The sequence below is a fragment of the Strigops habroptila genome, chromosome 12 (assembly GCF_004027225.2).
Source record: "Strigops habroptila isolate Jane chromosome 12, bStrHab1.2.pri, whole genome shotgun sequence".
Lineage (NCBI taxonomy): Eukaryota > Metazoa > Chordata > Aves > Psittaciformes > Psittacidae > Strigops > Strigops habroptila.
Genome location: NC_044288.2, coordinates 18,039,759 through 18,067,141, shown reverse-complemented (window position 1 = coordinate 18,067,141; position 27,383 = coordinate 18,039,759). Strand labels below are relative to the sequence as shown.

The 27,383-nt window shown below is 41.8% G+C and overlaps 1 protein-coding gene across 2 annotated transcripts in view; it reads left to right on the top strand.

Annotated features, from left to right (window-relative positions):
* Positions 1 to 27,383, top strand: part of UBTD2 (ubiquitin domain containing 2) — a 57,197-nt gene that overhangs the window by 14,665 nt on the left and 15,149 nt on the right. The window contains exons 1-2 of one of the 2 annotated variants that reach the window (XM_030504504.1): positions 14,774 to 14,835; positions 15,634 to 15,870. In XM_030504504.1, the coding sequence (XP_030360364.1) occupies positions 15,696 to 15,870 (175 nt within the window). In that variant the 5' untranslated portion in view covers positions 14,774 to 14,835; positions 15,634 to 15,695. Of the gene's footprint in view, positions 1 to 14,773; positions 14,836 to 15,633; positions 15,871 to 27,383 lie in introns of those variants that run through there. The other variant, XM_030504503.1, reaches the window with a different exon arrangement.

Sequence of the window (27,383 nt, the reverse complement as noted above, 5' to 3'; positions counted from 1 at the left end):
AAGCATCGCTCAATCCATTAATAGAACTAAAGACTTATGTGCTCAGGGACTTTTGAAAGAGGTCAAATGAATTTGCTAAAGGTGGAAAGGCTCTGGCTACTTTAATCTGTTTTCATTTGAGCAATTTAAATGAAGAGGGCAGTTTCCTGTGCCTACTCCAAGGTCCTTCCATCTCACAGAGAGTAGCAGGCTCCTGCAGGAGGAGGTTCACAGTAGAAGCTGGCATTTATGCTCAGCATTACTCAGAGGAGGCTGCCTTGTTTATGCTTATAATTCAGGCAATTTCAGTTAAATGCTTAAAGTTGGATCACATCAATAGTCCTTGTCCATAGGCTATAATAGGTCTTTTTTTTTTTCTTTTTTTTTTCTTTTTTTTTCCTGAGTACATCTGCAGGGGATTAAAATGGCCTTGAAAGGATGTAGGTTTAAGGCTACTTTGTTGAAATGCTCCCATTTAACAGTAGAGTTTTATGCCTGCATCTGTGAGACATACAGATATATTTATGTATTTGTAGGTTGCAACAAAGGCTTGCATATTTTTAATTCTAGGTTAGGAAGATGGAAGATAGCTTAATAATGAGCTAAGAATGCACTGGTGTCCTGATGTATTGTTACTTGTCTCTAACTCTGGGATAAATAAGGTTTTCTTAACAAAAAGTGTACTTCAAAGATAGGATTTCTTATGGCCGAGAGGTTGATAAGTGTTTTTCAAAAGGCAGCTTGGTCTTCTGAAGTTGCCTGGGCATTATTAGTAAATGGTACAAAAACCACTAGATACTCTTTGTGCAACTTTAAAGAAATCCTATTTGCAGATAGCCAGCCTGTCCTGTGAGCTGTATCAGTGTTAATCTGAACAACAGATAACTAAACTTGTAGAATATGCCCAGCTTGTCCTCTGCTAAAAAAAACCCAAACCAACCAACTAAACAAAAAACCAACCCAAACTCTTGAATGGAGAGTTTGTGTTCCCATCATCCTTGTGTGATACTGGTTTTGCCATCTCGTATTATGCACAAGAGTGCACAAAAGAGGAAATTCTTTGCATTTACCATCCAAAGAAGGATTATTCAGCGGTAATTGTGCTAATTGATGATGTAATTATTATCATTAAACTATTGTTACTTATTCAAGTATGTGACAAAACAGTATAAAATAAGTCCTTAATATGAGTACAGAAGAATAGGTAGCGGAAATATATTTTTTTTAATTCTTGGGTATGGTTTGTTTCCCTTCCTTTGTAAGTATTGGAAAATAAATGGGAGCTTTGTTCAGCCTTTGAACACTCTGATTCTGCGTGGTGCTTGTTCTCTCTCTAAAATCTTCCACCTTGGAGACTGCAGTTGGAAACAAGTTTTAACTATGAAAACTCAGTTCATGATGTGTTTTAGCCTTCCTTTCAAGGGGCTTGGAGCAAGCTGGTGTAGTGGAAGGTGTCCTTGCCTGTGGCAGGGGGTTGGAACTAGATGAGCTTTAAGGTCCCTTCCAACCCAAAACATTCCATGATTCTATGATGTGCATAATTAAATCTCCATGGAAACCAGAGGCGGGAGGATGGATGTCACCCTGTCAGTGTAGAGTAGTAGTCTACAGAAGAGATGTGGCATCTTATGGCACGGAAGAGTAACTGCATGTACTGTAAGACACAGGGTGGGATGCATGGATGGGTGGTGGGGAAATCATCCAATTTAGATTTTATTCAGAAGAAGGTAGTCTTTATCCTGTTTCCATGCTCTCAGGCAGTCCTAATATAGAGCTGCTTTCTCTGAACTGCTCTCCTTTCAGGGTTTAGTTTTTGTTTTCTTCCTGTGTTTTGTAATCTCCAGCTGGAGAATAGAGCTGTCAGTCAGTTGCTATAACCTGCTATAACCTGCTGCTGGGTCCACACCACTCCTGCAGGTAACTGCTTTGGTTTTATCACTTAATGCAGCCACTTAGGCAGATTCCAGTGTCTGCCTTAGATTCTGTGGCTCTTTCTTGCATTGTTTTAAGGCAAATTCTATCCATCACATGGGGTGAAAATCAAATGTAGGGTTGGATCCACCACAGGTTCTGGCAGGAATTGATTTTCAAGCAGGTAATTCTCAATTTACCTTCAGTTGTTCTTTAGCATGTGTACTAACTTCTGGTGGGGCTGTGGAGAGCAGTAGGCTTTCTCAGCATCACAAGACAACTGCTGATGGCTCCTTTTCACTCTTGTCTGAGAAGCCCAAGCATTGCACCTTTGAGCCATTGATGTTGCATATCCTTTACATCCATTTGTAGACCTTCCAGCTGCTGAGCTTTCTCCAGTCGTGGGTGCTGGAGTTTCTTGGAAAACTATTGTCCAGAAGAACAGAGAGGAGTTCAGTTTCAAAATTGCTTATTTAAAAATCTGAGTTGCATCATCATTTTTCTGTAGCTGTTTTTTCCCCCCACTTGGTTTAGATGGCATACTGTAGAACTCAAGGCTGGAATTTGCTTAAGCTGTGAGCATATGTACTTCCATGAATGAAGTACATATGAATGAATTTTCAAGTTTATTAACTGGATTGTGGATCCAGAAAATATTGACTGAAGAAGAGAAGTAAATGAATGGTTTTGGTTTTTGCTGGGGTGTTAAGCCACCAGTCTGCCAGACTTCTGCCCTGAAGAAGTTCAGTGTGCACAGTCAAAGGTATGAACGTTGAAATGGACCTAGTACTTTTGGTACCTTGCTGTTTGGGAATACCTGGCAGCTCAATGGTGTGATCGTTTAGCTTCTGTGGTCATCTTGATTTGGTAATGTTGTGATGAATTGCTTTTTACTAATGGGAAACAAGGGACAGTAGCGGAGGAAGATGACTCCTGCTAGTTAAAATACTGTAGCAAGTATTTTATCCATCTTTGTGAATGAAGAACCTCTTGTGCTACGAGCAACTGAAATACAGAGGGGGGTTTTGTTAGGCTGGGGTTTAGGTGGGTTTTTTTGTTGTAAATCAAATCTGCTTCAGAAATAAAGTCTCACTCTTACAAGGCCTTGGGGTTTTTTTTATCCTATGACTGTAAACTTGCCAGGAAGGACAAATATTCGAAAAAGATGGGCTTGGTGGTAGGTGGAAAACTAGGTCCACATTCTGGGGCAGTCTTAAGTATTGTGGTTTCATGTTTTTTGTTGTGTGACCTTAAAAAGGATAAACATCAACAAGTGGGGTACTCGACTTTCTGCTCCTAAATCACTGGTGTGCTGGTGCTGCGTATGGCAGGACTGACTTGACAGCTATTAAAGAAGACGTTGCTGCTTACTGTTAAGACCTGGCTGAGAGATTACTTTGCAGAAAGAAGCTTGACATCAGAGGAGCAATGAAAATACATTATCCCACTGTTACACATCTGTCTGGAGCTGCAGGTGTGCCTGTAGGTTTGCCTTGTTCAGCTTTCACAGGCAGACACACTTCTTAGAAGTTACCAGAGTATAGTCCTTGGGAAAATGAGTGATAGATTTTAGTTAGACACTAAGATAAAACACTTCTTAAATGGGAACCAAGTTGAAAGCATCTAAAAATTGATACAGAAGTAATTTGTCACGAGTGTGAAATGGTAATTTTATCATGAAAATCTACCTTGTAAAATAGAGCTTAGTAAAGCAGCGTCATTCTAAGGAATAAAATTTCTTAGATTAAATCTTTAAATGTTTGCTTATGCATCTTTCACCTGCTTGGTTTAAGAACCAAGCAATTGCCTTTCAGTTTTCCAAATAGCACCTGTGGAACATAAGACGGAACTCTAAAATTAAATCATTAAGATAATGTATGTTTGGTATGTGTGTCAAGTAAGATTCCTATTTTCAGCTTTTACTGAGCTCTTAATTTACTGATGAGCTTAAGTAGCTGAGATACAGTAATAGTGCATTTAGTTAATTGGCTAATGTGAAACTTTATCCCTGCCAATAACTGTGACGCTGGAATAAATTCAAGATGTGGTGTTAAATTCTGTAGCTAAGCTAATTTAATCATTGGTCACTGTAAAAACAGCTACCAACTTGGAAGCTTTTTTGCTCATTTCCTTCTGGAATTTGTGACTGCTGTGCATGGCAGAAGTGACCTGGCAAGCAATGTCATGCTCACCTGAGTATTCATGAGGAACATTAAACTGGCCATCTGTCTTGTGCATTACACCTTATCACACAGCCCATGTTAAATTTAAAGCGTGATGCAAATGAACACTGTGGTGAGATGGATCTGAAAATTGTGCTGACTTCTGCAGCTCCTCCTAAGCAATTTTACTGTTGGGGAGCTCTATGGACTTTTAGGATCTCAGTTAGATTTAAATTTTTCCTAGGTAGCACTGAGCCACAGTGATGACATAAAAACATTTAAATTATGTTGAAACTAGATCTGAATTTCGGTGGTGCTGGCAGGGCTTGTTTCTGTTGGGGCATTGAAATGCCTCAGCTCTTCCCTTGCTGTCCTTTCTTCTGACCCAATAAATGGGTTAAGAGCTGAAGAAGTCTGGGTTTACCTGTAATAAAGTAAATTCACTAGTGGCATCGCCCAGAAAATCTTCACCAGTTGCAGCATCGTGAGTACACACACGGTCTGCTGAGGAGGGTGTGCTGGCTGGCTTTAGTGCGGTTGCACCTAATCAGGGTGGAGCCGGCTGCATTGTTCAAAGAGAATTATCACCTCAACGCTTTTTATAATTCTGGCAGGATGAAAGATAAGGCTGCGGCTGCCTTTGATTTTCTCCCCCCCCCCCCCCCCCCTTTTTTTAAAATGAAAATTGCACTAGTGCTGGAAGTTTTCCTGGTGCGTTAAACGCAGACCAGATGTACAGCAGATGTCCCCGTCTGTCACTTAACCGAACTCAGAGAAATTGTGATGACCTTGTGTGGTCGGTCTGTGGCTGTGTGACAGGCTGGCACCGGCTCTGCTGCTCCCATGGCTTAGGCCAACATAAAAAGCAAAGCTTCAGTTTAATTGCTGCTGAGCCAGACCCTGATTTGTGCCTTGCTCAAAGCTTGGCTGTTAGCGTGCGGAGAAGCGCTTGCAGCACTTCCAATTGTAAGTTTTATGACAGGAGGGATGTCAGCCTGCAGTAAACATCTTTAAATCTTTCCTTAGCAGTTCATATGGATCTTTATTATGCAGTAGTCAGAGAGAGAACATTATTGAGGAGGAAGAGGGCTTTTGAGCCAGGACAGAGTTCTTTCCAACTGGGAACGTTAGATCTTACCTTGCATTAAATCCACCAGTCTCATCTACTGGTCCATACTCCTGGCATGGAGCAGCAGACACATGCCTGCATCACAGCAATACGCCAGCATGGAGTTGACTGGTTGGAGGAACTTGCTGCTTTATGGTTTTATCTGATGTGTCTGAAGTTTCCCTGTTAACTGAATCAAGAGGAAGATAGAAAAGGGGTTTAGTGCTTTAAAAGTAAAGTTGTTTAGTTGCATTGTCCCTCATGATGGGAGACAGAAACCACCGGGTTTGGGTGTCTTTGGGGTTTTTTGGGGGGTGTTCTTTTGTTTTTGGAGTATTTTTGGGTAAGCTCTGTGCAGCTTCCCACTGCATTTCCAGAGCTGTTTCCAGCTCTGCTGGTCTGTGTACTGCGCTTACTTTGTTTTGCATGCGAGGGACTGTGTGGATGCCAAGCTCTCAGCTGTGATTGAGTTTTAACTTAAACTATGCTTTGCAGAAGTCAAAAGAAGCATGTACTTTATGCAGCCTATCTCAAATAGAATATTTTTCATGTTGCTGACAGTTTCCTTAATGGTTCTTGTCATAAGCTTCCAAGGAAGATAGTCTAGTTGTGTGCTGTAGATTGTGCAGATTAAAAATCAGTGCTTGCATGCTGTGTTTTGGGAACAGGTAAATCTTTATCCTGTTCTGCATCCAGCTGAGAACATGCATCTACCAGAGATAGGAGCAGTTTAAATTCTAGTGTAAACAGTGCTGACAAGTAATTGTGTTGATAGCGTCTGTCCCTTGAACAGTGTGTGTTTCACCACAGCACTGCTAGAACTTCACTGCAATGCTGAAGCTAATGCTGAGCAGCCAGTATAGCTACTGCTGTTCTTCCTACTGGCTGTGGAAGCAGAATTTGTGGCTCCAAGATTCCTCTGGTGTGTGATAGAGACAGATGGACATCATCTGGCCTTGGCCCTGCCTGGCAGCATTCCTGCTTCATCTGTGGTTGCCCCTTGACTGAGGCACTAAGGATTTGAAGTGGTGAATCTACAAAGGTGTTTGCTCCCTTAGACATTTTTATCTGTCAGAGAAGGGGTGTTACATCATGAGCTTAATTGAGATGATTGAGAAATACTGTGCTTGTGCTTCCAGGGGGAAGCTGGGTGGGCAGGCAGGGCTCAGGAGTAACCACAAAGCTTTTGTAATCTAATAATAGAGCCATAGAATTAACACTAGGAAATAGTGCTGAGCTTTTGGTGGGAGACCAATGTGAAAAAGTTGCTTTGAAAAATATTATTTGAAATCTCAGAGCTTTGTTTGCATTATTGTTCTGTCTGACAGCACTTAGCCAGAGCATTTGTAACTGTCGGGGTTTGCTGTCCTGCTCTTGCAGCTCCAGGAGCAGAGGAATTGTCCTTATAAAACCCGCATGAACTGATGGGAGGCTGAAGTTCACCTCTTGGTAGCTGGCTCTTGGCTGTGAATTGCACCTCATGTTAGACGAAATACACAAATATGGTTTAAATTTCTGCGAAAGGCAGCCTACATTGTCACAGCGTGTCCCAGCACAAAGCACATATCAGTGCTGTTGGTGATCTGAATAGATCCTGCACGTGTTGGGTTGAGTTGGGGTTTTTGGATCTGGTGTAGCATCAGGGAGCAGATCTCAAAAGTTTGAAGCTTTTATTTCTTGTCTCAAAACTGCTGGCTTCTTCCTTCTCTGAAATGTAAGGGGTGATGAGTGATGAGCTGCCTGGAAATACCAAGCTCTCTTGATTTCTTCTGCAGTTCCTGTTGAAAATATGGGAGAAATGGAAAATACAGTGTAATGGCTGGTAATTAGAGTCATTTTTTCTCTTTGTCCAGCACATTCATACGCCCTCATCCTCTCATGTGTTTTATATCTCATGCTGTGAAGCTTCTGGATTGACTCAGCAAAGATTCAGTGCCTGTGTATGCGGAGAGACAGGGAAGCATTGTGCACATATGACTTGTCCAAGGCTGTCTAATTACCAGTGTAACTTGCATTTGATACACTGTGGTTTCTTCTGTGTAATTAACTCCTTTTGGAGGAAGGCATTGTTTAAGAATTGAGGAGAGACCTGGAGAAACGGGGAATGCACATTCCCTGCTCCTGCTTTGAGCAGTACTTTGCGACATCCCTAGTGCCAGCAGAGGTGAGCATCATCTGGGGGTTCACAAAACACAGGCTGTTTGCCTGGTTGGCTTTGAGTGTAGGGGTGGCACAAGTGATTGATGGCACCCCCTTTCCCCAGAGGGACCACATACATCATCTGGCACGAGCAGTCACGTGCGCAGGCAGCTCATGCAGGAGTGCAAGCCTGGGTTTGAGTGATGGTGATCAGTCTGCTGTCCCCACTGGCTCCTGCCTTCTCCATCTGTTTTTTGTTTTCTTTCATTTTTTTTCCTTCCCTCCTTCACCTCTTTCCAGGTAGGAGAAAGGGGAAGGAGCCCCTAAGGCATGGTGGTGGGCTTACTTCTTGAGCACAGCTTTGTTTTTGCTAGGTTTGCTGCTTTAGAAAGCTTCACACCACATGTTTGTTTCTTGTCTAGCTCAAAATTAACTGGTTTGCCTACACCTTTATAATATGGGTTTGAGTCTGTAGCTTGGTATTTTATTAGACATCTGTTTAAAGGCATGTGACTTGAATTTCTATCAAGAAATGTAGTTTTTCATGTAGTGTTCATTTTCCCTCCCTGGTCTACCTTCCTGAAAAAGCCTAAAACTCAACCTAGTTTCTAACATTGTTTTTATATCCATCCATCCATCCATCCACAGCATTTGGAAAGCTCATGTTTTTCTCAGTCCCATAGGGTCTCTTACACTGCTCTGAATAATCTCAGGACTGTACTGATAGATGCTTCCTTTAGTTTTCACATGAAATCTTGCTGCTCTTTCCTTTCCTTGTTAGGAATATTGAAGTGTTCAGTGAAATATTTCATTTGTAAGTCTTTTACTACTGTCCTGGGATGCTTCCTTTCCAAAACACTGTTCCTGCCTTTCAAAAAAGTAACCTTATTAAGAAATAAAAATGCTGGAAACTAGCAATAAACAGATAATATTCTGCCATTTTTCTATTGTGTAAACCTCTGCTACTTAATGTAGCCTGTGCTATTTAATGTAATTTAAATTGTTTGCTGCTTAGATGCAATACATTTCCAACTGTTTAGCTGTTTTCTACACCTCTCCTTTGTACTGACTCTTCCTCCAAGCACTGTTGTAATTCAGCTGCTGGAAGGATCACATTAGAAAATGATGCAAAGAAAATTATTAGGATGAACTGTATCTAGATATTGATACCAAATTACAAGATACCTTATGCGGAAATTGGAGCAAAATAGGTTTAAAATGAGACTCATTTGATAGAGTACTACTCACTGATTGTGGGAAGGGAAACCCTTGGGACTTACTAAAAGAAACTTCATGGGTAGTAAACTCTTCTTTTGCATTTCATTTGTCTTAGAAAAATACTTTGTTTGCAGCTGATCCTCAACAAGGAAACAATGTTGTAAAGAAAATATTTTGGATCATTAGCTCAATTTTAATAATATTTAGTTAGCTTCTCCTGACTGTTCAAATAATCACCCATTGCTGTTTCTCAAATTGATATTGCTTCCGCTTTTGAAGCTGTGTATGCCTGCAGTTAAAGCAAACCAAAGAGCACCTTCTTTGTGTGCTACCTTCTCCTTGCTAGCCTTGGCCTCTGCAAGTTTTGGTCTGTGTTGTTTCCTTAATGGTTATCATTTCTGTCCTCATCCCATGGAGCCTTGCAGTTGTCAAATCCCATCTTTTCCACTGAGAACAGTTTCTGGAAATCTGTCTTAACCTTTCCCATTCAGATAGACTGTTTTGGTGATTTTTCTGTCCTTCCTTCAGCACTTCTGTTGGGTGCTCCTGTTCCTTTCCTCATGATTCATTCAAAATGATTTCCATCTCTCAACACTTAAGCAGTTGTCTTCATCTTTTAGATACTTTCCTAAACAAAGCCAAGAAGAAAGCCAATGAAAACATTATCAGATCTTGCCAGATTCTCCTGATACTAGTGTCATTTCAACATGCTGATGTTATCTTCTAGCTCTTGCCTGTATCTGCTCTTAACTCGTGATCCTGATACTAATGTCATTTCAACATTTTGAAACATTTTGATGTTATCTTCTAACACTTGCTTGTATCTGCTCTTAACTCATGACCCAAGGGGTCCGTCCGTGTCAGCCTTCCCCAGTGCTTGTTTCTTGTTGTGTGTTGAACTTCATAAACATCTGCAGAGATGTGGAAGCACAGAAAGGCATTGTTTTTGCAGCTCCATCCCACAGTTGCTGATGGATGCATGGAGTGCAACAGCTTTGGGCCTCCAGTCCTAAAATGGAGCATGTCCAGTCCAGATGTCTCCTTTACTGTGAGGGTGCTGAGGCGCTGGCACAGGGTGCCCAGAGAAGCTGTGGCTGCCCCATCCCTGGCAGTGTTCAAGGCCAGGTTGGACACAGGGGCTTGGAGCAACCTGCTCTAGTGGAAGGTGTCCCTGCCCGTGGCAGGGGGTTGGAACTGGATGAGCTTTAAGGTCTTTTCCAACCGAAATAATTCTAGGATTCTGGGAACAGCATTGCCAGGCTCTCCATGTCCTGGGTGGGTTGTGTGTGCATGGAGACTTTTTGAACACATGCTTTGGCCAGATTGGGACAGTTTTTCCCACCTCTCACAAGACCAGCAAAAGGTTAATGCTACAAGCAACATAGCTTCTGTTTCAAAGGAAAAAGAAGAATTTCACTATTCTATTCCTAATGCTATTTTCAGAAACAGGTGAAAGATACTTGAAGAAATGAGGTGGGAGGGAAGGGCTCACGCAAGGCTGCCTGACAGCAAAGGAGACGTATCCCCAAATGCTTAAGTTTTTAGATCAGTTGCTGGAGGTAACTCTGGGCTGTAAGAGGGGACCAAATGCTGTGGCCTCTCTTACAGGGCTACCATGTGGTCAGTAACTGGGAAGGAGGAAAATCTAATTCAAGACTGAAGCAGAGGTCCACGTGTCCTCCTCCAGAGGCTGTAAGCTTCTGATGTCTCATTCAGCGGTTGCATGTGCATTATTTAATTTGACAGTAAGCCCTCTGGGGCAGAAATATTATCCAATTTGATTATAGAGTGCTACAGTTCATGGGTGTATAAACTAGGAATTATGAATGCTTTAGCTGGATATTGGCTTTTAGTATGAGACTTTTCCGTTACCAGCTGCTCGTACTCATCTGGTCTGCTTTGGAGGAGACAGCAGTACTGTGATCCACAGCGATAGTGACATAACAAACACAACAGCTGTTAAAAGTTCTATCGACATAGACATTTTCTGACATTCTGTTAAGAAACTGATTTAAATATTTGGAATTATCTGCATAAGCTCACTCTAAAGCGTAGATAACCTTACTGATTCCGCTGCTTTGATGGGAAGCTGTGGGGAAGGGAAACAAACTTTCATAATTCAAGTTATAAGACAGTCTGCAAGGACTGGAGAAATACATCTTTCCTTCTGAAAAATAACACTTTGTAGTTTGCCAGGAGCTAAGATTAGTAGGTCAGACAGTATTAGCTAGCTCCAGGATCCCAGAGTACTCTACCTGTGAAAGGAAAATACATTGTATGCTGCCATATCCTATTGATGGAACAGAAACTGCCTACTGCTTGTCTGCCACTGGTTTTTAGGTCACTTTGAGGTATTAAACAGTCCAATAAGGAACACTTGGCTATGGAAGAGGGTTTGAGCAGTTCTTTCATTTTGCATGTATAGGGACACGTGGATGGCAGACATGCCGGACGGGTGGATGCTGGGTTCAGATGAGACTTGCCTCTTTGCTCGCCTCTCTTCTCCAGCCCTCTGTGCATCACTGCAGCCCCATCTCCTACTCCGGCCCCTGCTGCATCCAGGAGTGCCATACTGATAGGTTTGGGTTTCTTCTCTTACTCACGTTGAGCCCTAGGAAGTTCATTACGTAGCTAGTAATTATCAGGACTTCTTACCACCCTAGCTATTGCTTCTGCCATTAACATGAATGGACTTTAACAAGCCCTAAAAATGGTATTTGGTGGTAGTGCTCTGTGTACAATGTAAGTAGTAGTGCAGTTCAGACTGGAGGGGAACAGTGCAGGAGGCATCTTTAAGGCAACTCTCTGGCTAGAACAAGTCCAATATCCAGGAGGATAAAGAGCATCTGTGATCACTTTGTAGTAACCCCTCTGGCAGCCCAGGAAAAGCCTTTGTAAGGCCTCATAGTGGCCTGTGTGGTTCTCCCTGAGAAAGGCTGCTCTTAAGCTAAGCAAGGTCCTGCTTCTTGTCAGCAGCTTCTTGCCTCTCTTTGGGATGCACAACACCATCTGAATATCTGCGAGCTATTGGGGCAAGAACAGCCTAAATTATTTTTGGAGTCTCAACAATGTGCTGATCTGTTCCTTTTTGAAAAGTAGTCTGTTAATGGTCTTTATATTTCCTTCTAAATAAATCTCTTGCCAAAAATATCAACCATTGCCATCTATTGAGATGGGCAACTTTCAGTATTGCTTCAGAGAGAACATGCCTTCTTGGCATTTATAAAACTATTCATATTTTCAAGCAGGATATTAATAATTTCTTACTTATGTTGAAGTGATGTAAGATGAAAAATTAATGTGGATGTTACTTGCTCTCCCAGATCTTGCAAGCTGGCAGTGCCTCTGATGTGCATGGTCTTAAATGCACTCAACATTTTCTTTTGAGCTCTAGTTTACTTCCAAAGTGAGGAGTATAAAACTGACACTGTAAATACCTGACAAAGCGTTTCAGACTGCTGCTGTTTGTTTCATTGCTATTCTGACTACTCTTTATCGTCTTTATTACAGAAAAGGGAAAGTCCTTTCATGTGGTCCAAAACTTTGATTGTAGAAATTGATGTAGTGATGTTTCTCTTTAGTGACTAAAACATGAGGTGGAAAGAGAAAGATTTGGGCCCTTTTACACGTTAGGTTTTTTATGTGTCTTCAGTTTCTTGTTATTCCTTCTGCTCCATCTATTCATGCAGCTAGAAAGAGATTAATGTTTCTTCAGGGGAGGCATAAAGCTTTTAGGGGATTGTTGAAGCACTTCTAATAAATGGTAAACACACTAAAGACCTTTTTAAATACTGGCTTGCGAAGCCAAGTTGTGTTTAAAGGCTTAGTACTTGGACGGATGGCTTGTTAGACTGGATTTGGCTTTAGAGGCATTTGTTGAGTCACTTTCTTCCACCATCTTTCTTTCCAATTTGAAAAAAAGAATTTATCACTGGGTTTATCATCGCTGCTGACTGTGTAGGAAGGATTGTATCTCCAGGGAGAAGTTATTTGGGACTGCTAGGATCTCTGTCTTTTTAGTCTCTGCCCTGCTATTCTTGTCTAGTGGAGAGCAGTATATTTGGATGCTGACTCGGGCAAAGGGGCAAGCAAAGGAGAGAAATGGCCTGTTACAATTCTACTGCGATGCTGGATATGGGGCTGGCAGGGCTGTGTGTAGGAAACGCTGCCATGCCTGGGGACTGAGGGAAGTGCTGTTAACCTGTTTTCATAATTAATGTTTGGGGAGAAGGAGAGGGCCCTGTGGGATAAATTAGTGTTCACTGGATGTACATGCAGACAGATGTTAGCCGAAGTAGAATGCAAGGAAAGCTGCCCACTGACCCAAATTTCTTAGTGTCCTGTTCAGTCTGTCTGTCTGAAATGTTCATGCTCTGACTGCTAAGCCTAAAAAGGAAACAATTCCTTGTTTAAGTGTTTTACCACATAGGCTTTTACAATTTCGTAATATACTGTGTAATGCATGCAGTCCATCTCATCTGGGCTGCCTCCTTCACCATTGTTCTAGGCTGGACCATCATCGGCTCCCAGCTTGTGTGTGCTCAGCTGAGGCTTGGACCAGTGAGGGCTGGGCTTTGCCAGGAAACTGGGTGTTTTGTAAACACTTGGGTTTGCTGTTCGGAGGTTTGTTAAATGGTCAGCACTTCTTTGAAAAGCAAATGGAAGCAATCCCATGGAAACAAAAAGCAATAAATGTTTGTGGTCACTTGAAAGGATTCAGAAGTTTATTATTGTTAGTTTCTGCATGGGAAACAGAGTAACAGCTGGAGTCATTGCATGTGTGCTGTGCAATTGTCATTTGCTACTTTTAATTATGATCTGACTTTGTTTCCATGCAAATATAAACTGGGGTTTTTTAATCTGAAGAAGGCTCATGCCTTTACATAGTTGGCAATGTCACTGTCAGGAGTTCTTTGAAATATCCTATTTTCAATGACTTAAGTCTCAGCTTCTTAAGTGTGAACGTTGTTCTGACTTATGAAATTAAGTAGGTAGTTCTTTGGTCATGTAAAGTCAGATCGTATAAGGGTGTGAGGTTTAAACCTTGTGTATGTGTTTTGATGTCCTTAAAGCCTGTGTTAAGCTGAAATGTCGCCTGTAGCACCAGGCACTGATGGTCAACCCTGAGACCCACAGCTCATTGTCAAGTGCTTCCTGAAAACAGCTGAGTGCATCTGTGGTAGGGAAAAAAATAAAATCAAGGAAGGAGAAGGAATATTTGAATTAAATACTATTTTTGCAAAATGTTGCAGCTTATCTGAAATGAGTATTTCCGATATATCGACACTTAGTTCTTCTCAGTCATGTCCCTCACCCACACACACACTCTTTGCCATAAATACAGTTTGTAGTTAACTATAGAGATACAGTGTAAATCTAGATTAAGAACTATGAAGAATATTTAAACATTACACTATTCTTCCATTGGAAAATGAATGCTGGAGTAAGATTGAGGAGAGATGCAAGTCTGTCAGCTATTGTTGACTTCCTGCCAGAAAAATAAGAGGGTCTGGAGGAAGGAAATGTTTATTGCTATCTCTAAGCATGTACGTGGAATAGAGAGTGCTAAATGTAAACCCTTGTGTTTGACCGGGTGCTCTCTCATCCTTGCAGACCAGCCAGGAGCACCTGATAAGCAGCAGCTTTGCTCCACAGGGTTCGATATTGCAGCAGCTGTGGTGTCTCATTCTTGTAAGAGATATTTTGGCCTTGATAACATGGATGTGGGTGACAGACTGCATCTCTTCATGCTTCCCTGGCTGATGGCAGCTGGGTACCTCTGCTTTCTTGGGACAGCAGGGGCTCTTCACAGAGAGCGTAGGAGGAGGTGGCTCTCTAGCATCATACGGTCCTTAATTGACTTCAGTCCTGTGTAGCTTACCTGACTTTCAGGAGCATTCAGTACTCATCATCCAGTTTCTGTAACCATGGAGGCGCTGCTTATTTTCAGCTGCAAAAACACTTGAATTTAGTTTATCTGTTGAAGGACACTTCATGTCCTGTCGTGACATTTAAACTACGTATTCAAGGTTTTTCAGGGTGAGAACTGTTTTTGTGGGTTGTTGCTGCTCTCTCCCTGTGCTGTCCTTGCAGGTCCAATTTCAGCAATCACTTCTCCCACTGCCAGGAGGGGGCTGAAGGAAATGGGGTTTTAACTCTTGTAAAGAGAAATTCTTCCTTTGAAGAGAAATGCTGTGCACTGAAGTTTGCTCCCTTCTTTTTCCTTTTCCTTTCAACAGAAGTTGAAATAACCCCTTACAGAAGTGGAAGAGAAGGATTTAACACAGTCGTAGCAAGGCTGTAATTTAAAGTGAGCAGGTAGTTTTAATCCACCAACATTATGTGATTATCTTTACTGCTGGCTATTACACAAAACCAGCTGTAGTTAAAACGAAACAAATGCTTTTGCATTTATTGTGAATGAGGTAACCACTTTTTAAAGCTTGATGGATTCCTGGGTTATTCTTTAGAGATTTCTCTCTCTGACAGTTCCAGCCTTTGTGCATCTTATTTGCCTTTCTGCATATACTTACTCTGAGTTAAATCTTTTAATTAAAAAACTGTCAATTAAACTGTTAATTAAAAGAGGAGATTATGAAAAATATCTTTAGCCTCTTGAAACTCTTGTATTAACAGAGTATATCTCATTTATTGAGCAGAGAGTGTTGCTGGCAGCATAGAGCAGAGATCCAGATGCACTGTGGTCTCGCTGCACCCTGGTGTTGGGATAACGGGTGTCTCACTGTACCACTGATTTGGCTACAGCCTTTGGCAGATGTCTGTGTTGGCTGCGAGTCTCCGAGCCAGGCACACACGGCACAGCTGGAGGGATGAGAAGTTATCTAGGAGCTTGGGGAGAAGCTGTGGGCTGCTCAGGGGTGAAGGTGAAATAAGCAAGCAGGAGGAGGTAGCCCCTCAGTTTCTCAAAGAGGTCAAATCAACTTGGAGCCCAGAGGAAGGGAGGCAATGCCTTGAAGAGGATGAAAAAAAAGGGTCATGATTCCCCAAAAGTGAACTTTAGCTCAGTAGATCCTAAACAGAATAACCAAGGGGCACTTCAGTAATCTTGTGCTATTGCCTTTTTTTAATTTCTCTTCCTCTTTCTCTCCTCCACAGTTGCTCTCGGTCGTAATCAGCCCTTGAAAAAAGAGAAACCAAAATGGAAAAGTGATTACCCCATGACGGACGGACAGTTACGCAGCAAGAGAGACGAATTCTGGGACACAGCACCAGCTTTCGAAGGTCGCAAGGAGATTTGGGATGCCCTCAAGGCTGCTGCACATGCTTTTGAGAGCAATGATCATGAACTGGCACAAGCAATCATTGATGGTGCAAACATAACACTACCACATGGTAGGTTCATCTAAGATGAATGTGGCCTGTGCAAAGTGTAACAGTAGGTTAAACCTGAAAATCGTTGAGACATGTATGCAATCAGATAATGAACTCGTTCCTGACATGTTTAAAAGACATTCTGTATGTGCTAACTAGGGTCTCCTGGGAAGCGAAAAAAAAGGATGATTTGGAAGATCCTGTACCTTGCTTTCTGGGGTAACTAGTCTTCATGAGATTGACTAGTCCCGTTGCCTATTCGTTTCTTTTTTATTGGTGGTGTTTAGGACGTCAGTTTCCTGAAGAAGTCACAGTTGACAATCTGTTTACTTTGAAAGGGGTGGATTTGGGGATCTGTGCGTCTCTTCCATACTAAAGTGTGAAACGTTGCTGGCAGTTGCGGCTTAACATGTTCTTTTTCCCGCTCCTGTTGAACAGTCAGGATGTCTGAAATGTCACTGAGAGGTGGAAACTTCCAGTGCTGCAACACAACCTGGCTTTTCCATAATTCATGGGCAACCGATTGTGATCCTCCAGATCGTTGTTTGTTTTCAAGGAGGCTTGTGTTTTGCTGGTTTGACTGATAATGAGGGCGTTTTTGTCAAGGGCGGTTATGCATATGGAAATTGTTTCTGTAGTAGCTGTAGATCTAAAGAGGAGTTTGTCAATTATTTTCAGAACCTGCCAATGCCAAGGAGATCTCAGGTCTCCTCTTTCACAGACCTTTTGGAGGTCTGTACACATTCTAGGCCAAATCCATTGGAGTTAGAAAACTAATGTCCCTGCCATAAGTTAATGTGGTTATGGAATTGGGCAAGACCCAGTAATGAGCTGGTTTGGAGTCGTTATGTATTCAGCGTAGATGTTGCACAAGTGTACGTATGAACACTTCCAAGGAAAATGTTAAACTTACGGCATCAAATGATGCAGAGAAGTTGTTTGAGTGTGCTCGTTTGAGTGGCAGAACAACTGGTAGTTGTGGAGGATTTTATTCAAGTGGGAAAGTTTAAACAGTTTGAGCCTGCCTGGAAGTTTGTCTGCCCCGGTCTGTCTTTGGGTTCTGAGTTCCCCACAAGAAGGGAGGATGTAGGACAACACTCCCAAATTTTGAAAATAATGTTTCTTAGTTTCTTGAATAACTGCTTATTTGTAAGTGTGTTTCAGGCTTTCAGTCCCAGCAGTTTCTGGCTTCAAGCAAAAATCTGAAACTGGGCAGATAACTTGCATTTCTTCTCTTTGGGCAGCCTGAGGAATGTAGGATGGATGCCGTGCCCTGGAAATTAGCCTTTTAATGTAATTGAATGTAATACTTAAGGGGAAAGAAGTATGTGAACTCTTACATTTGTTTTTTCAGCAGGCAATTTGCTTGGGGTCCTGCCTACTGCTGGCAGACTGTAGCCTTCTTTCTAAGGCCCACATGCAGCATACTCAGAATATTTCAGAAGTAAGTCAGGAATCAAACTTGTATCAGAGGCTCTGTTGCCCAGGCCATGCCTGGCCTGAGGCAGGATTCCAAATACAGAGAATATTTGGAATATTTATCCAGGATCTCAAGTTTAGTAGTGATTGTTGTACCCCCAAAATTGCGTTACTTGCCTTTTCTTCAGCTTTCCGCTGGTGACACTTGTCTTGTGCTGCTTGCATAGTTTTCTGTGTAATGGGACCTTCCCACTATGGAGAAAGCTACTTCTTTTAGAAATTCAAGTATTTCTTAGTCATCAAGCATTGTTAGTGCCATGTATGAACAGATTTTGAATCAAAGCCTTCCATTTTTGGGGTTCAGTAATACCTGTTCTCAGCAAACTAAGCTTATCTCCAGGCAGGTAGAAGAAATAAACTGTAGTTGTTCTGAGTGACACCAAAAATCTCTGTGGTTTCTTTTTACAGAAAACTCACTTTGTGGAAAATTTAATAAGAAGGGAAAATAGCTGTTAAGAAAGCCAGCTGTTGCATATGCAGTAACTGTCCAGTCCTGTGCTTACGTGACTTACACCTCAGTCTAGACTGACCCATGTAACTGCTGAGCAGTGCCATGCCCCACGCAGGGTGATTGGTCCTCCCACCCTGCCCCCTGGAGCATGGCAGGGGACCTGTGTCTCATCTGAAATTCATTTTTTGTACCCTTTTTATTGTCTATAGCTGTTTACTTGGCCAGGCAGCAAATACGCATCCAGGTCAGGCTGTGTCTTCTGTAGCAAAGTTAGGATGAGAATCAAAATGCTTGCAGAGGCTCCTGAAATAGCACCTAAATGTCTATGAGCAATTTTGTCTTCTGCTCCACCAGAAATCCTGGCAGAAATAGCTCAGAAGTGCTGGAGTGCCTCTGTGGAGTTTAGGCTTTGGTTCTGCAAATGGGAGGATAAAGGAAAATCTGCTGCTCAGGTTGTGCAAGAAAATACTCTGTATTTCCCCAAAGAAAGCAACCATTTAGGAAGATGGCATGGAGAAATTAAGTCAAGAGGTTCTTTTTCCTGAGTAAATAATTTGGCAGTGTAGCTGTGGCATTTTTGTATGTGAAAATTTGTATTTGTGATGGGACAGGTAAGGATGGGACAGTCTTCCTTTGATTTCGTAGCTCACCAAAGAATCTTGATCTCTAAGGAAAACCAACATCAACTAAGATAAATTCTTTTAACTCTACTGAAAAAAAATTGGAAGATTTTAAACTTAACTTTTTCCTCTCCCAAAGGAAGAAGTCTTCTGCAAAATGATGCAATACTATGAGAGCATGGCACTTCCTCTCATTTATTTTCTTTGTGCAGAACTGAGGTTTAAAAAACCCAAACCAAACCCATACATCTACATTTCAACTGTCCCTGTGTGGTAAGCACATTTGTATGCATTCAAGCCATGTATTACTTACAAAATTAAACCATGCGGGAAGCGGAGGAGTGGGAAGAGGGGGTGAGGGAATGAGTAAGGATTGACAGAGGTTTGCAGATACAGATTCTGGCCTAGCTGATGCTGCAAAAATAAAATTGCTTTTTTATTCCAGAAACCTATAGGAAAGGGAGGGAAAAACACATCTCGTCTTAACACTGTGTTCAGCCAGGTCTCTCACTTACCTAACCGGTGTGAGGAAGGCTCTAACCAATGTAATTTTTCTAATGGATGCCTTTTGCTGTCTTCTGCGGTTAAAAATAGCACATAAGAAGCATTAAATAAATAAATAAGCTTGTGGGATGAGCTTAGCACTTCTCATCTATCTTGGGTGCCTCTGTGGGATGTGTTTTAAAAATAGAAATAACGTTATCACCAATTTATACTTTTTTTTTCCCCTGATGTCTTAAAGTAGCACATCCTCAATATTTTATTAATGAGTCCATTTAAATTTAATGAAGAACAGTTTTACATGCTTATTAGCTATCGAAAAGGAAATGTTGGAGTGTGTAGTATTTTATTAGGGTCTGCACCAAATATTAGTATTGAGCTGAACTTGTCCTGAAAGTAGTTAATATTAATTAGAATCTGTCGGGGGTTAAGTGGAGTTTTTAAATTTCAGGATGGACATTTAATTTTCTGTAGCAGAGTTACCAGTATATTGGATTTAACTCCTTTTATGCTGTTTGAATGATAAAAGGGCCTCTCTGTTAAGCAGTGGCTTTGCGCTGGAGAGCAGTTAACTTCTCTGTGCCTTAAAATACAGCTCCTGTAGCTCGCAGCATGCTTTTTCAGTGAGTAGTCTTGCAGCGCTGGCTCTTTGTGTGCAAGCAGAACTGTCACATTTACTGCATATAATACTTGAGATCATGAAAAGCGGGGCTGTATTTAACTTAAATGCTGAAGAAAAGTAGGTGAAATTACTGAAATGTTCTTTGCTGTGAATAGAGCATTTTCTTCTCCTTTGGGTGAAATATTCAACAGAAAACCATAAAAAATAACCCCAAACCAAAGCCAACAGCAGTGGTATAAAGGAAAAGCATGCTTCACCTCCGCTGTTTACCCCACTCCAGTCCAAACACAACTCCCTAATTCCAGCAATACTCTTTTTTCCCCTGTTGAGCTGTAGCTTTATATCACACTGTGATATTTGCTGCCTTCAGGCCTGATGTATCCCTGCACTAAAGAGCAGCTTTACGGGCTGTGCCTCCAGTCGTGCATCTGCTCTGCACTGCTTTCTCTTTGTGTGCACTGGGGTTTGGGAGACTGCTGCTGTCTGGAAGGACACGTTACGTCACTTCAGGTACCTGCCATCCTATAGTGCTCAGCTGCATCTCAGTACAGCACTGGGGTTCAACAGGCCATCAGGATGCATGTGCTCCTTATTGGTCAGGTTTGGAGTTGGGTTTTTTGTTTTGTTTAGTTTCATTTTAGTACTTAATATTATGTGAGCATTTTCAGTTGTACTCAGTAAAGAAAGTGACCCTTTGCTATGCTGAAAAGTCCATTTTTCTTTGTATATGAAGGATTTCACACAGTTGCTCAAGAACTTGGGAGTGTAAGGTGATGAGAGAGGGTGATAGCTAAAGCTGACGGAACAGGATGATTATGGGTGAACAGGAGAGCAGCCCGTAGCATGGGTGTGTTTGGCAAGATGTCAGTGTTGCTTTTAGCACTGATTGCATTCATTGTGCGAGAAGTCCCAAGGAGGTGTATATACTACTTAGGTAAATCACTGTAAGCATTGGAAAAGTTCTGCTCCCTGCTGCGGCTGGTATTTCACCTTCTCCGATTGGTCTTCAAGAAGAATTATTGAAGTTTTTTGGGAAACAAAAGCAATGCCTGTGCCCAGAAGTGTCTCACAGGCACACGGGTTATTGATGGTGGGCATCAGTGTGCTGCTTTATTGCCTAGTTGCTGTCAGACTGTTCATGTTACCTTTATTACGATGGTGCTTTATTAACTTTGTTCAGTGGATGCTATTACCTTGTTTCCTTACTGAGATTGTCCTAATGTTTAGGGAAAATTCGGGCTGACAGGTTTTGCCTTGCTCTAACTTCATTTCTGCAGTAGTTTTATGAAAAGTTTAAATACCAAGATTGTGCTGGTGCACAAAATACAGGATTTGCCTAAAGCAGTCGTCCTCAGTGTTTGAGACTGGATGGTCAACCCAGTCTGTACTAGTGGTGGAGGCAAACTATAAACTAAATACCATTTTCTTCTTCCGTGCTGGGCTGAGGAACACAATAGTGATGGGAAAGGTGAGCAGTATATGCCGTCAGTGCAGTATAGTCATCCCAACCAGCCTCATCCTTGTATATAGGGAGGGTGGAGGGTGTATAGACCCTCCTTTGCACAGGAAAACCACCTAAGGTTGCATATGACTTGGAGTGAGGGATGGGAGGAGTGGTCATGGTGGCTTATTTTTGTAGAAATAGGAACTAAAGATGAAAATAGCATTCAATGCTTTTATTGAAGAGGAACCAGACAGCTCTCTGTCCTGGAGAGGGAAAGTTAGCATCCAAGTGCCAGCAGTCCCTTTAAGGCTGTATCAGCCATTAATGGCTATGCCACTTTGTATTAATTTAATAAAAGGTATTATATATCACAGGCATATACACTGATTTGTATTAAAGCCAGATCCTATATCAGAAGAGGGGTTCTTTATACCATCCAAGAGTGAAATCAGACTTAGTTTTTCTCAATCGTGTTGAAGCATGGTCTCTAATTCAAATGATTAGAGATTTTATTCTGTTGCAGGCTTTGTGCATCCCCTTTTAGAAAATACACCTGCTGTGGCATTTTTACCTGTTAAATGGGGATAGCTGCCAAACCCTGCTCCTTTGTGAATGTTGAGGCTTCTCATGTCGCATGCTTGATCTTTATTAACATCCAAGAAGTGCTGCATGGGAGTGCCAACGATGGGATGCTGCTGTAAATGAGCTTTCTGTAATGAGCCCTGTGTATGCATCTCATACACTGATTTTCCAGGCTCTCAAAACAGTAATTGCTAAAAGCGAGCTGCTAGCCGTAGATGGGAAAGGAAGCAGTGGAAGGTAGTCGGCAGGCTCTCAGGAGTTAGTCTTTAAATTTGTACAATAATTTGGATACATCTGTGACAAAATTGCATAGTAGACATTTAACACTGACCATTTAATGTATGTCTCTGGTAAAATAAGTAGCTCCAGAAGTGGATCTCTCTAATTTTTACAGTGCTTTTTGTAATGGCTGTATTGGATTTCACTGTTGTATTGATGAATCTGTGATTGAGAGAATCCGTGCACTAAATTTTGCCATGGCATCTTTAGCATTTAAATTGAATCTGCTTCTGTAAACTGGTGCCTGTTAAGCCACAAGATCCTTGTGGGTTTCTTTTCTCCCACCCATGCCTACAAGCTACTGTACCATTGCCTAGCCTTTGCCGGGGTGTTAAGGCTGTAGGAATTGCCTTCTCAGTAGCTCATTTATCTGAAGAGGCTTTTTAATTGGTATTGACAAAATATTTTTTCTGTAATGTATTACATTGTCCACACACACGTGAAACCTTGTTGAACAATGTGCTTTTGTATGTGGATACAGAATGCTCAGTCAGGTTTCTCTAATGCCTCTCTAAAACGCCAATGAATGGTATTTTGGGGACTGTGGCTGTCTAATTTTAGATTTCAGCAGTTACAAAAGCTTTGGGAGGTCTGACTATCAAAGTGTGTCTGTCAATATGATCAGCAGTAGTACTGAGATGAGCATGAAGGCTGTAAAAGCTAAGGAAATTCTCAAATCTGTAGTGAGTATCATAAAACTTATAGTTGCAACTACTAGGTTTTTTTCTTTCTGTTTTTGGTTGTGGGCTGTTTTGTTTGGTTGGGGTTTTTTTCTTGTACTAAACTCTGCTCAGCAAAGAGAAGTTCTTAGTCTGACGGGGGCATTTTCTCTTTTGTTTTATTTCAGTTAAAAAAATAAGTAGCTCCAGAAGTAAGGGATTAAACCTCAAAAGAATGTAACTCCCACAGGTTGAGATAAGAGCAGTCCAGTAACTAAGGTACCATACAAAACCACTACTACTACCACTAATAATAATAATGAAAAGGCAAATAACAAGGGGAGAGAATACAGTTGCTCACCACCCACTGACCGATACCCCACCCAACCCAAGCAGCGATCTGGGCCTTTTAGGTGACTCCCCCCAGTTTCTATACTGAGCATGACGTGCTGTGGTATGGAATACCACTTTGGCTAGTTTGGGTCAGGTGTCCTGTCTCTGCTTCCTCCTTACTTATTAAAAAAACAAGTCGCTCCAGAAGTAAGGGATTAAACCCCAAAAGTTGCTGATGTCTTGCAAGGTGTCAGGCTCACTGCTGCTTGCACTGAGAACCTGAGTGTGCATTAGGAGGGTGCTTGTATTTTGTTTTTATTTCTACACATCAGTGTCTATTTTTAAAAGGTGTTGACACCAAGTTCCCTCCTTAGGTTTATCTTCGCTAAAATGGTTAGTGAATACATTGAGTCTAGCTTTTACCAGATTGCACCCAGACTGTTTTGATATTCTCCTGCCTCCATGTGTGCACAGCACTGATAGATGCTCTCACGAGGGCTGCGGTCCCAGCTTCATTGGTGCCTTTCTCAAGTTTTGGCCACTCTGATTGTTGCAGTGTCACCATCACATTGTTCTGAAGCATGGACATGACATGAGGACGTGACAAGTGTGAAAAGAAACACTACTGTCCAGCTGCTGGATGGGTACCTGCTCTGGGCTTCTGCAAAGCCGTGGGAGAGACAACTCATCTTAAAAGTCCATTTTATGGAGCAACATCATGTGTGCTCCATCTGCCATCCCTATCCTTGGAAAGAACCTCCTGCTGCTGAGAAATCTCTAAGATACTCTGGCTGTTTCACTTCTGCTCAGACACAATAATTCCTTTTTCATGAGAAGACTCCATCTAAATTGGGGATCTTTAACCAGTGGCCTCCAGGCTGCGTGCTCCCTGCTCGGGCACTGAATTCAATCTGCTTCCCAGTGGGTACTTGGAGACAGCCAGCAGCGTGGCATGCTCTGCTGCTCTGCCACCTCTTACCTCTGATTCTCAGCATTTTCTGTGTCTGTTGTTGAGCTGGCACGCCTGGAAGGATGGCTTATTGCTCTTGAGAAATGCCCTTTTCCAGGGAGGCACTTTGAGCACACAGCGCTGCTGCATGAGCGAAGTCCTTATAAAGGTCCCTTTGCTCCGTAGTTGTCACAGTTGAAGACTGGCCAGTTGCTAGCAAGTTGTCTGCTAAAAGCAGGAGAATTGTTTCATTTTTGCCTTTGAGCCATGTGAAATTTAAAAAGGCAAAAATCAATTGTAACACCAATTACTTCAACTTCTATTGTCCTTTGGAAAATGAACGGAGGATTCAAATTGTAGATGCAAACTGCAAAATGTTTAAACCTTCTCTAAAGCCTTGTTTCTCATTCTCTTTTACCACTGTTGTCATTTGGTTTAACCGTGCTGTCAAGTCTCTAAAGCCTCACCACATGACTGTTGCACAGTTGGCAGCTTTAGCTGCATTTTTCTTTTTAAACTGGAACTTCAAGGAGGAGATACTCAATTTATAAATATGAGTGAGAAAACAGCTCTTCCTGGCTGAAAATACAGCACGTTATTTCAGTTCCTGGATGTTTAAAAGCAATCCGCTTGTTTACCTTCACACTGACAAAGAGCAAGTTTGCAGCATTAATCTATAAACTGTAGTGCAATAGAAATACCTTCATTTGTAGTAACTACTTTGGAGCTGGGAGTTGAAAGGTTTGGAGAAACCTTTGGTTTGGATTTTATATTTGAGTTCCCCATTTCCCCTTTGAAAGCTTTCTAGGGAGAGAAGCAGGGAGTTAATCTGAATAACCTCATCCTGCATTGATGGAGTCTCACAAGCAGTTGTTCTTCCTCTTCAGCTTTGTTTTGTCCTATCTTTGCTTCAGTTTTTATTCTAAAAGGCCCCATGGAAAGCAGAGTGTTACTGTAAAGATGCCTATAAAAACACAAAATAAACTGAGGAAGAGAAACCCTTCTTTTTATGTGAAGCAGTATAAAAGTTTTCCTAAATAGCAAAGGTAACTGTTGCTGGTTTCTTTCATTTGATATAATTCCTTGGATTGTTTTCACTTAAGTCAGAGGAGGGATGCAAGGGAGCAGGAAGGCAACACTGTACGACAGGATGGGGCTCCTGCTTTGCTAAGTCCCTTCTGTAGAGCTGTTAGTATTTGGAGGAGAGAGTGTACATCCTAGCAGGGGAAGTACTGAGAACTAGTGACTTTGGAGTGTGTGGGGTGTTGAGCATTTCTTTCAGGTGTGAGGCACAGCATGAAAGAAAGCAGAATGTGTATTCTCACTTTGGCAGAGTGGAGTTGGCTTCCCAATACCGAACAGGGCTGTAGACCCTGAATGCTTTAAGCAGCAGAGCAAGATGCCTGCTTCCCTTTACACAACGTCCTTGTTCTCCTTCCACATCTCTTCATGGGGCTGCAGGATGCTGAGCAGGATCAGTGAACACCTGTAGGTTTAAAATGTCCTTTGCCACAACATTGGGTTGCTTTTGACATTCATCAGTTCCCCTGTCCAGTTGCATAGCTGCGGGCACTTACAGCAGGAGAACTCAACAGGTATTTCAGCAGCAGTAACAAGCAGGAGCTGGGAGCTGGGCAACTGCTAGGATGGTTTTGCTGCTCAGAAAACATCTGTGCATCCACAGACTCAGAAGTGGTGGGAAGGGACCATTTACGAAGGGTCTTTACTTTCACAAACAGTGGCTTGCATGCGTTTTAGAAAGAGAAGGGCATATACCAGCAGTGATTTTAAAATGCAGTGCACTGCAGAGGAACCCTCATGTACCATGAACTAAAGTGATCCTTAACAGCACCATTAAATGGATTATTAATTTCCATCCTGTGGACTGAGTGTGCCTCCAGATTTCTGAAGAGCACTGGGGTGTAGCCGCTGTGTCCTGGGAGGACTGTGCTCCACTGGGATATGTGGTTAGAAGTGAGAGGAAGAGATGCTTGTGTTATTATATATTGCTAGGCTGTCCCATGCAGCCTGTGGCTGAAATAAAACTGTGTGTTTTGTATGGTATTTTTCATTAGAGAAATGCTTCTTGTAAAAGTGAGCTGTTCAAGAGATCCCCTGACTGAAAATTAGAGAAATGCCAATAAATTCTTTTTTAATTGGAGAATTCCATGCAAGAAGGCTGCATCTGCAGCGCCTACCAGGAGGTTCTCCATAGGGTTGGTGTTCCTCATCTTCGCAAGGAAGCAAATAACAGCCAGATTAACGTTTGGCCAATATTCATGTTCTTTCCACATTGCAACTGCTGTGCATAGCGTGTGGTGAAAAGCTGAGCACAGAGATTCATGAGTAGAGAATGAGGAGAAATGACAATAGTTAATCAATGAGGCAGTTAAAGATAATAATTGGAATTGGACTAGTGTATCACTGCTGGAGGTGCTTTTATTCTAATGGTGCACCTTTTTCTGTTATCATAATTTTGTTTTCTGTCCTCTTGGAAATTCCAGATCATTATGTGGGATCTCCTGCTCTTTCTTCCCATTCGCTTAAAGCTAACATGCTTGGGCCAGTACCCAGACATTGAGGAAGAAGTACATGTATTCGCAATGGAAAAGGCACCTTGTGCTGCTTTAAAGCAAAAGGCTACTGTGGAAGATGAAGAGACCCATTCAAATTTGGGAATTGCTCCAATTTACTTGCCTTATAGCCTTCACTAGTGCTTGTGACACTGGGATGTGTGTGATTCTGAAGCTGCTGGTTCATGTGTGTTCCATAGGAACATTACAAGCTCTCTCTGCCATCCTGGGCACAATGTGTTGGTGGTGCTAGTGAAGGACACATTATGTTGTTGTGCTTCGCTGGCTTTTTCCTAACCTTGAAACAGGGTCTGTTTTCTCAAAAGCCTCTTCAGTTCAGAGCTACAATTAAGGTGATGCTTTCTGTCATTTCTGCTGTGATTAATATTTTTAAAATAGATGCACAACATCCTTTCTGAGGGATGCTGGATTTACATGTTTTCTTCAAATGGAGCATTGAATCAAATCACCAGGATGTAAAGCAGTTGCGGCAGGCTGGAATATTTATATATCTAAGTGCAGGTTGGAAACAATCAACCCTGCAAATAAAAATCCACTTAGGGCTACATCCTACAGTTGTTTTCCTTAAATATTTTTAACTTCTGGTCTTGTTTTTTGGAAGGTATTTTGGGATGTTTCATCAACATAATTGCTCGGACTCTTCTCACGTCTCTTCCCCTGGTAGCATATGCCCGTCTGCTTCCTGTCTTTGGTTTCAATTTGCCTTTTTGGGTGCAGTGAGGTTGACCGTACAACACTGTTTTCAGACCTGCATTTTGTTTTTTTAACCATTAATGTGTGACCAGGAAAGCGCAGCTACCTCCTTTAAGGAAAAACAGTAACTACAAAAAACCCCAGAAGACCGACTCTACATGATGGCCATTAAATGCACAAAATAAACCTGGACTCATGACAAGAGAATGTTTAAAATTCTTCATATAAGAAGCTGCAGACTGCTTGTTGATATTTGTGTTGCAGATCTTTCAGACAGGAGCATGTCTGTTTTAAATGAATAATATTCTTCTGGTATCTGATAGTAGTC